The 9,711-nt window shown below is 37.9% G+C and overlaps 1 protein-coding gene across 2 annotated transcripts; it reads right to left on the reverse strand.

Annotated features, from left to right (window-relative positions):
• dnajc19 (DnaJ (Hsp40) homolog, subfamily C, member 19) lies at positions 1-1,742 on the reverse strand. Of its 2 annotated transcripts, none has more exons than XM_026323340.1 (6): positions 1,634-1,742; positions 1,222-1,273; positions 965-1,038; positions 747-826; positions 440-510; positions 1-204 (listed from the first exon to the last, which is right to left on the reverse strand). In XM_026323340.1, the coding sequence occupies exons 1-6, from the start codon at positions 1,634-1,636 to the stop codon at positions 134-136; spliced, it is 351 nt and encodes a 116-aa protein (XP_026179125.1). In that variant the 5' UTR covers positions 1,637-1,742; the 3' UTR covers positions 1-133. The 2 variants fall into 2 exon arrangements, with proteins under 2 accessions (XP_026179125.1, XP_026179126.1); XM_026323341.1 differs by having other exon boundaries at positions 1,222-1,305; positions 1,634-1,738.
• Positions 1,743-9,711: the final 7,969 nt, after the last annotated feature.

Below are 9,711 nucleotides of genomic sequence, written 5' to 3' on the forward strand. Positions count from 1 at the left end.
TACACTTTTAACACATGGTACAGTTATTTTATTTGTGGACAAGTATAAATGCCTGTTAACTGCTGAAGTCAATCAGCACAACAGCATGAAAAAAAAAAAGTGTGAAACCATGAGTCATACAGCATCTTCAGGTCTATTTCTTTGCCTGGCCTTCCATCAGATCCTTCGCTTCATTGATCTTCGCTGCCAAGTACGGAGATCCCCCTGTGACACAGAACGTCCAATCACTGGATGCATGCTCACATGTAAAATCTTTTAAAGCATAACATTTACTGCTTATACATTCTAACGTATGTACTGGCAAATAAAGTTTGGTAACAACTGGATGCACCAAAATAACACTCGGGACAAAATGGATGAATAGTTTTAATTCTGAAGTGATGGATCAAATTAGTCAAACTACAGGAACAGATAAGGAAGTTTTAACGCTTCCACTTACCTCTATCTGGATGATTTAGGACCATCAGTTTTCTGTGGGCTTCTCTGATTTTATTCCTGTTGGCTGTGGGACTGAAGAGATAATAAAACAGCAGTAAATGATTACAATGATCAAATAACCATAGTTGTAGTTGTTAAAATGTTTATGTTGTGGAGAACACAATAGCAGATAATAGCTGTGCAGCACAGAATGTAAAGCTTTAATCTGTGTGACTCTGGGTATACAGTAGCTTTTAATTGGTGGATTTAACACAGACAGTACAGAGTGCTGGGAACAGTTACTGGTGAAGTATAGAGTGCACACTTACCTGACACCTAAGATAAGGGCAGCTTCTCTCTTTGTCATCTTTGGTTCAAATCCACCTCTATAGTACCCTCCTCCAAAAGCCTGCAACAGCATATCCTGTTACGCTCACCAACATACATCTGCTGACTAGTTACTACTAGCAAGAACACTTGTTAATATTATATCAAGCAGCATGTCATGTGGAGATATATTTAGTGTGTGCACGCTTTTGTTTCTTACTGTCTTAGGGAAGCTCTGGAGGGCTTGTTTCACCTGAGGCTCCATCTGCTTCATGGCCTGCATGGCATAGCGACCTGGGAGACACAGAGGAGGGAAAACACGTAGTTTCCACCTACACTCAGCTGAGGGAACTACATTTGAGTGACTACATAGTGAAGAAGGACTTTACTGTTAAAAACCGCATTGCCAGTTTTGACTTATCCTTGGAAAGCGTCAACCTTCTTTCTCTGAATTGAGCTTTTACTGAAGTTACTCACCTGCAAATCCAGCTGCCGCCAGAGCCAGTCCCACAGCCACCATGGAACTGGCCTGCAGGGAGAGGAAGAGAAACGTCAAAATATCTGTAACGATGTGAGCACAGGTAGTTACTAACGCACCGTCCTGCGGTTGCACTCTAATCACATGACACACAGTGAAACCAGACTAATTACACACTAACTACACTTCAAGCCGTCGCTGCTGATCCTTTACCATGATAACTTTGGTTAGCTGGATAATCAAAGCACTAAATGAAAGGTCAATGCGTCGCAATTGGCCATGCACATTCAAGCAAGTTAAAGCTAATGTTAGCTTAGCCACTTAAAAAGACGTTATTAAGTCTTGTGGAAGACGGCTGTGGCTGCAGCCGTTTAAGACTCTTCACAGTTAGTAAAAACAAAGCGGAACTACCATAGCTCTGTGTTAGGTTCCGTTTCTTCTGAAGATTAGGACCATAACTTTTGACCTCCCATGCTGTCGGACGTTCATATGTTTATGCCGGAAGTAGCGGTGAACTGTCGTAAAGATGGTTGTCATGGTGGGCAGCTTTGACCGACAGTAGCTCCCGTCGTAAACCTGAACCTTATTTTCAATGTGTCTACTAACACACTACAATGTTGGTTTAATGTTAAAGTATTCCTCAATTATATGCAGATATGTGAACTTGTAAGAGGAACAGACAGTATAATTGTCAACATTGGCACACTGTGGGCTACAACTTTAGTTATTTTGACATTTTGGAAAATTAGCTAGCTAAGCACGCCGAATTAACGTTAGCTACTAGCGTTAGCTCTATGTGTTGGCCAAGTACCAATAAATGCACAACTGACATAAATTATAGTTAAATACTGTGACACCAAAGAAACTTCAAAAACGCAATGGCTCTGAGGCAAGTTCTGGATTTAGTTCTGGATGGTCTTATGTCTAGGACTGAGGTTTTATGGACTTTTACCTTCGTGGGACATCGGAGATAATGACAGTAAGTGTGTTATGTCAATATATTGATACGTTTGGACGCTAAACAAACAACAACTCGCCTCAACAAGTACAATTCCTTTAAAAGTTAAACTAGCTAGTTATGGCTTTTTGTAAAACAAGACAAAGTAAAACAAGGTAAAACAAAAAGTAAAACAAAACAAAACAAGAAAAAGTAAAACAAAACAAAGTAAAACAAGACAAAGTAAAACAAGACAAAGTAAAACAAGACAAAGTAAAACAAGAAAAAACAAGAAAAAGTAAAACAAGACAAACTAAAACAAGGTAAAACAAAAAGTAAAACAAGACAAAACAAGAAAAAGTAAAACAAGATAAGGTAAAACAAGGCAAGATAAGGTCAAACAAGCCAAGCCAAAGTAAAACAAGCCAAAATAAAACAAGACAAGACAAAACAACAAAAGGTAAAACAAGACACGATAAGATCAAATAAAACAAGATAAGGTAAAATGAGATAAGATAAAACAAGATAAAGTAAAACAAGATAAAACAAGTTAAGATAGACCAGAGATAAGAGATTGAATTTCAAGGAAATTCAGATAGTTTATATACATTCAGTCAGCATATAAACACTGACAGTCTATCTGTATACTACTTTACATGCCATAAGTAATGCCTTACCAGAAGATGTTTTTCCCCCAAGTACATACTGATATATATATATATATATATATATATATATATATATATGATACAGCAGGTTTTTCTTTTGGTATATATATATATATATATATATATAGGTTTAAGAGAGAAGTGTATCCTACTGAAAACCAACTATCTTCAAGTATGATGTACTGCTGTATTACTTTTGCTGTAGTAGTTGAAACATTAAACTAAAGACCTAATTGTCCAGAGTAGCTATGTGGCCTTTTACAAGTTTATTATGGATCTATTAGGGATAAGATAACCAAATATCTTCTCCCCTTTTGTTAATTAAAAAACGTACCTACCCTCATTTTGCATACCCAAATTTAACTAGCGGTTGTACTTACATTTTAAGAGTTATATTGATGAGGTTGGTATCACTGGAAAGGAAACACTTTCTATCTTATTGTGACTTTGTTCAAATTTGGCAGACGATTTTTGGTAATTCATCTGGTATACACAGTCTCTACAGTTTCGGGCCTAGGGATATATTATCTTACATATGCCACACACTACTTAAATTGCGTGAAATGATCCCATAGGAAGTTCTAGTTACATTTGAAAGTTAAATTTGGTTTCCACTGTCAGTTTTATATATGTCACTTTGTGGTCAACATTAATTTTAGTATCCTTATTTGATGGTTTATTGACACAGAACTATATCTGATTTCAGAGAGGAATGCAGCATTTTATGAGAATCAGGTACCGTAGATGATAAGATGGATGTCTTTGCAGTGTAACAACAAACATCTTATTGTTTAGCTTCTCTTGAACATTACATGATAGACATTTTTGTAGATGTTTATTGCATAAAATTCAATGACTAAAATGACCTTTTCCGAGCCTTGTACTTATACGTTTAAATATAAATGGAGAATAATATTAATAATATTAATGTTTGTCATTTACTATGTTGTTATGTTCCTTTGATAAAATGTGGAGAGGCAGATAACTAGGTTCTGGGTTTTAGCTTGTGGCTGACTAGGTCTTTCTGTGTGGAGTCTGCATGTTCTCCCCATGTCTCTGTGGGTTTTCTACTCCCATAGTCCACACTAATGCAGTATTGGCTGTAAGTGTGAATGTAAGTGTTTGTCCATCTTTATGTGTCAGTCCTGTGATAGACTGCTGATCTGTCCAGGGTGGAGCCCATCCCTCTCCCAATGCTAGCCAATATTGTGCTTCTACCTTTGATAGGAATAAGCAGTATAGAGAATGGGAGGATTGTTAGGTATATATAAGAGGATTTTCAAGTGTTAGTTTAAATGAACCCAGTATGTGTTGAAGTGATTTGCAGCTTGAAAGGTGCCTAGGTTAAACTGGACTGTGTTTACAAAAATTAGTTTTTAAATGTTTGTTTTTTAGACTCTTAACTTTTATTTCAAGAGCATATATAGTCTTCGACATTCTCATGAAATGTTTGAAAGAAAATAAAATGACTGAAGTATAAAAATAAGCCTTCAGCCAAATTTAGTCCCGTCTCAGCTTAAAAACCTTGACATCTTACACCTTTGCAAGTCAAATAGTGTCAAAATTCACTGGAAACATTTCAAGCTACCACCTTTAATTACTGCGTTTGAGTTTGCTTTTGGTAGCTGTTTAAGACTACATTCAGTGTGGTCGTTATCATTCATATTCAGTCAAAACTTTGATGAATGTTAACATATAAGGCATATGAAGCAACCAACTTTGAAGTGTTTTAACTATACTGAAGCTGAATGTTAATTCTTATGACCATTGTTGGCAGCTAATTTAGAGTCACTAGTTAAAATAAAACTTTTTCTGAGATGTTTAGTCTACGGTGACGTAAAACTGAAAAAAGCAAATCTTGCCATTTAAAATGGTTGAACTGGTAAATATTTTTTTATTTTTTATGTTTTTAAATAATTTTTGCTTTTAAGCAATTTAGAAACAGTGGAGTCTAACACATATGAGCCGACCTCTAAATAAAACCACTGTGTGCTGCAGTGGCATGCAGCTCTCAGACGGCTCCCACATTTATAACCAGGAATCTACAGCTACAGTGTCACACATAGAGGCACCCTGGCTTAGGGTGATGCCTAGTTATAGAACCGAAGATGCTATGAACATCTGCAGGCTGTCTGTGAGGAGCAATTTAAACCCGAACGTGCCCTTCTATGTCTCTCTTACCATTGGACTGAAACACGACAGCAGCTAACACAATGGGACAGTGAAGGGCCTAATTATTGCCCCTATCATCTGCATAATTACAATGTTTTTCTGAAGCAGGGGTAGTATAGAAATTGTAAATTGTAGTGGACCCGCTGTCTCTTCTTAGTGGAAGTCATATTTAAATGGAGAGAGCCTGTTCTGCTAGCCAGGCAGCCAGGCTCAGGCAAGAGGTCCCAATCAGCCTCACAGACTGCTCATTCAATAGGATTTAAAGAGCCAACTGTGTGGAGAAATGAGAGTTTTTGCCCCTCAAATCATATGGAATTACAGTGCTGGTTGCATATGGGGGGAGCCAGTGGCAGGCACAAAAGCCCACAGGAAGCAGCTATTTCTGTGTGTTTTATTAACCCAACCAAGCAATTTAATTCTTTTGTTCGGGGGAGTTCTACTTCATTGATTAACAAAAGCGGGGATATAATTTTTTCAGCCCCTTTTGAAAAGCCTGAAATGTCAAGCCTTTTAAAGGAGATTATTCTGCCTGTGTGTGATGAATAGAGCCCAGAGTAACCTTTTGTCTACAATTAAATATTCCAGCATAAATATAAAAGAAAATCAGAGATGGGGAAGATTGAGTCAGGAGAGATTGGAGAGGTAGATCCTCTGCTTGATAGTGGCAACAGCCTGGCTCTAATTAGATATGCCAAGCGGGCTGTGAGCAGTCACTCTCCACAGCACGCCGTGAGAGGAGGCAGCCTGAGAGAGGAGGACAGAGGAAACCTATCTACTCATCTGTCTGTCCAGCGCCTTCCTCTGGGCATCCACAAGGTATTTCAGGAGACTTTTTGTTTTTCTGCCGTTATTTGTTTTCCCGACATCTTTGCCGCCAGAGAGGGAAAGTCTAAAAGGCAATGCCTTCTGGGAACTGCATAAACAGAGGACTGAATAAAAAAAGTTGTGTGATTGTTTATGATTCTGAGGAGTGATTAGGAATGACAATAAGACACTTTAGGGACCAAAGGTAGACTGTGAGGCTGTCTGAGGAAACGGAAAGGGATAATATTAGGTTTTGATCCATGCAGACTTGCATTTGATTGTGTTTTGTGAGTTGGCGTTAGACTTTGCAGTTGCATTGTGTGCTAAGGAGCTGAAATGCATGTGGACTGAGGTGACCTGCATGCCTCGATAAGATGATGTTCTGCACTGTTGCTTTTCTGCGTTATGGAAATGATGATGTAATGTTAAAAGTTTTGTCATTAGTTGGTGAAGAGTTGGTCTTTGGGTGCAGTTTGGGAAACTATTATCTGTTTCTCAGTTTATTATTATTATTAAATGCATTTTTCTTTAATTTAAAGCAAACAAGTTAAGGAAATAATAACCCCCCTTTAACTGTGTCCTGCTGGTTTAACTGGACTGTGAGCTAGTTTACTGGAGTCAGGTTTTGATGTATGGTGCCGCGAACTCTTGTCACTTGTCTCTCTTTCCTGACCAATCATTTTCTGGAGATGACACATTTATGGAAGTAGGCGTGGTGCTTCTCTTGGCTTTTTGACATATGTTCATGTAATCTGTGACCTTCTGACAAATACTTATATTTTATTTACCCCTAGAGAATTATTTTCAGTCTTCTCCCTATTATATATTATATTATAGTTATTATATAATTATTTTAACATCATTACTTCATGTTTTTAGTGTTTAACAAAACACTTTTTTAATTAAACAATCTGGTCATTGATGTGGTTACATCATTTTAGAAGTTATGTCTCTTGTTACACAGACCCATCACTTTCAGGTGCCATTTTGATCTTTGCTTTGCTGCAAAATGCATTTTAATGTCAGTAAAGGAAAGTGGTCAGAGAACTATTTTAATGCCTTTTATATTCAGATTTGTTAGAGGCAACAAAAAACTAAAACAACAGCTTTGCATGAATAATGTGATGATATTTTAAGAAGAATTTACAAATTTGGATCCAAGGGAACTTGGTCAGATTTTCCTCCTCCACAAACCCTTTCCTTGTCTTTTGCTTTGAGGGCAATTTTTGACAGTGGACAACTTAACACATAGTGACCCTCACAGTTTTTTCAGTGTTTGTTATGAGCATAAAGTGTTTGACGTAATATTTCTTGTAGAAGCCAGCGTTTGCCTTGATGGCAGCTTTACATGTAATATACAGTATCTTTACCAGTTTCATGATGGAGTCTTGTGAAATGGTTTTAGGTGTACATCACTGCATTGTCCAAAGTTCTGCAGGGGATTTACTTTCCCTCTCAATGTGTCTGAGACCATCAGTTGTTGCCGTGAGTTGGTATTGGTCTATAGCAATTAGTCCCATTTTGCTACTCTTAGTAATTGATATTATGGCAAGGACTGCTTAAGTAAAGTAAACCATCATTACTTTAAGCCCTGACGTTCAGCCAGCCTGTAAAACCTCAAGGAGTTTGAAAGTTTCTTCCAGCACAGTCACAAAACCATGAAACACTATGATGAAACTGGATCTCATTAGGGTCGTCCCAGGAAAGGAAGACTAATACCCCTTTTTTATTGGCACAAACTAAGTGCTGGTTTGGAGCTGGTGCTAGAGCCAGTTCAGAGCTGGTTCAACTTGCGAACCTTCTAAGAACTGGTTTGTTTTTCCACGGGCTTGAGGGACACAACTGAGTCACGTAAGTATGTCACTCTATATGTCCAAGCATCACTTTGTTGATGTTTTCTAAGTTAAAATAGCAGTGCGGCAGTTTTGTTAGAATAGTTGTAAATGGCGCTACATTTCTCCAACCTGATACCTGCAGCCGATACCTGCTTCACATGCTGCAGGTCCAGCAGAAAAACAAGACAAGTAATGTTATAATAAACTGTTTCAGCAAAAAAAAAAAAACATATCTGATCACATCAAAATAATGTTGTAGCCACTTATTCTGTTTTACCTCTATTTTCAGTTTCTCCCCTCTCGCCATTACACAGAACACAAATATACACCATGCTCACAGACCAGCTATTTAATGTCTTGTTTCTTCCCGAAAACAAATGATTTTAACAATATTTGTTTTAAATAAATATTCATGAAAATCAACTATTTATGCTTTGCCAAATGCTGTATCTGGATGTTGTTGGTCGTGATAGTCCTGCCCCAGCTCCTAGTGTCAGCAGTTCTTCCTTCTAGACCAGCAGAAAATTGGCGCCAATTTAGTTTTCCTGCCCCTTTGGCTGTCGAAATGCAAAGAACCTGTTGAAAATTAGGAACCAACACCAAACCAGCCTTGGAACTGCCTTTTTGGAAAGGGGTGTAAGAGTTCTTTTTCCTGTACAAGACAAGTTCATAAAGTTACCACCTTTAGAAAATTGTCAAGAGTATCTCAGATCAGAGCCCACAATGATCCTTCCCAGTGTTCAAATAACATGACAGCATTAAGTGTGCACATCAGGCCTTCACAGTTACATTTCTGCAGAAACCACTAGTGCCAGTGACAAGGAATTGGCATGGGACTAGTGGAAATCTGTACTTTGGACTGAGAAGTCCAAACTGGAGATTTTTGGTTTCACAATGCCAGTTTGAAATGCATAGAAGTGAAACAGATGAGAAGTGTGTGTTCTTTTGTGAAGCATAGTGCAGGAGATATGATAGTGTGGTGATTTGCTGGAAACAATATTGTCAGGTCATTCAGAATTCAAGATACACATAGCCAGCATGTCTACCACAACATTCTGCAGTGACACGTCATCCCATCTGCTTTGATCGTAGTGGGACCATCATCTGTTTTTCAGCAGAACCATAACCCAAAACACACCTCCAGGCTACGTACGTTCTCAAGTGACATGGTTTGGGATGAGTTGGACGACAGAATGAAGGTAGTCTTTCTGGATTGTTGGAAAACTACTCCAGGTGACTGACTTGTGATGCTGGTTGAGAGAACACCATGACATGCAAAGCTGTTATCAAATCTAAGAATCTAAAAGAAGAACTTAAATTATGATCAGATTAGTCTTGATAACACTTTATTAATTGAAATAGAAGTTAATGATGCAAGAAAATAGAGGGAACAGTATGATCTAAAAAAAACTTTGACCAGTTAGTGCTGATGGAGAAGAGGCAATCCTAGATAGAAGTGGTGGTAGAGTTGGATTTCTTTTGTGTTTTTCTTACCACTCTATGAGATATTATGCAATACAGGAGAAAACTATCCAAAAGGAACTACGTTAGATTTAAATGAACCATGTATGCACAGGAGATTTATATTTCTTAAAACCAGTTTCAGTGACAGAAAGGCAGCAAACAGATAAGCTTCTAATTTAAGATCATATGCAATATAAGGATATATGATACATTAACTCCATTTTTTCAGTCTCAAAACCTTGTACAGTTCTCTGTCATCTACTGTAGTAACTTTTTAATCTAACATCAAACTATTCTCATTTTTAACCCTATGTATAGCCTGAATTTCATCCTAAATCGTGTCTTAACCATAAACAAACGTGCTAATCCTAAAGTAAGCCCTTCGAGAGGTAAATGGTGTCAAAATAACCTCGCTCCGGTGGGTTTTCCCACATATTTCTGTCGCTGCTAGAATATCTTGGTCCACGTAAATATAGAAACCTGGCAGTGTGGACACACAGAGGCATGAATACACACACATGCATAAATCTGTCACCTCTATTCCAGCAGCATATTTTGTCATAGAGGGCTTTATCAGGCTGATTGGAGGAGACAGCAGCTATGACTGCA

The sequence above is a fragment of the Mastacembelus armatus genome, chromosome 4 (genome assembly GCF_900324485.2).
Source record: "Mastacembelus armatus chromosome 4, fMasArm1.2, whole genome shotgun sequence".
NCBI lineage: Eukaryota > Metazoa > Chordata > Actinopteri > Synbranchiformes > Mastacembelidae > Mastacembelus > Mastacembelus armatus.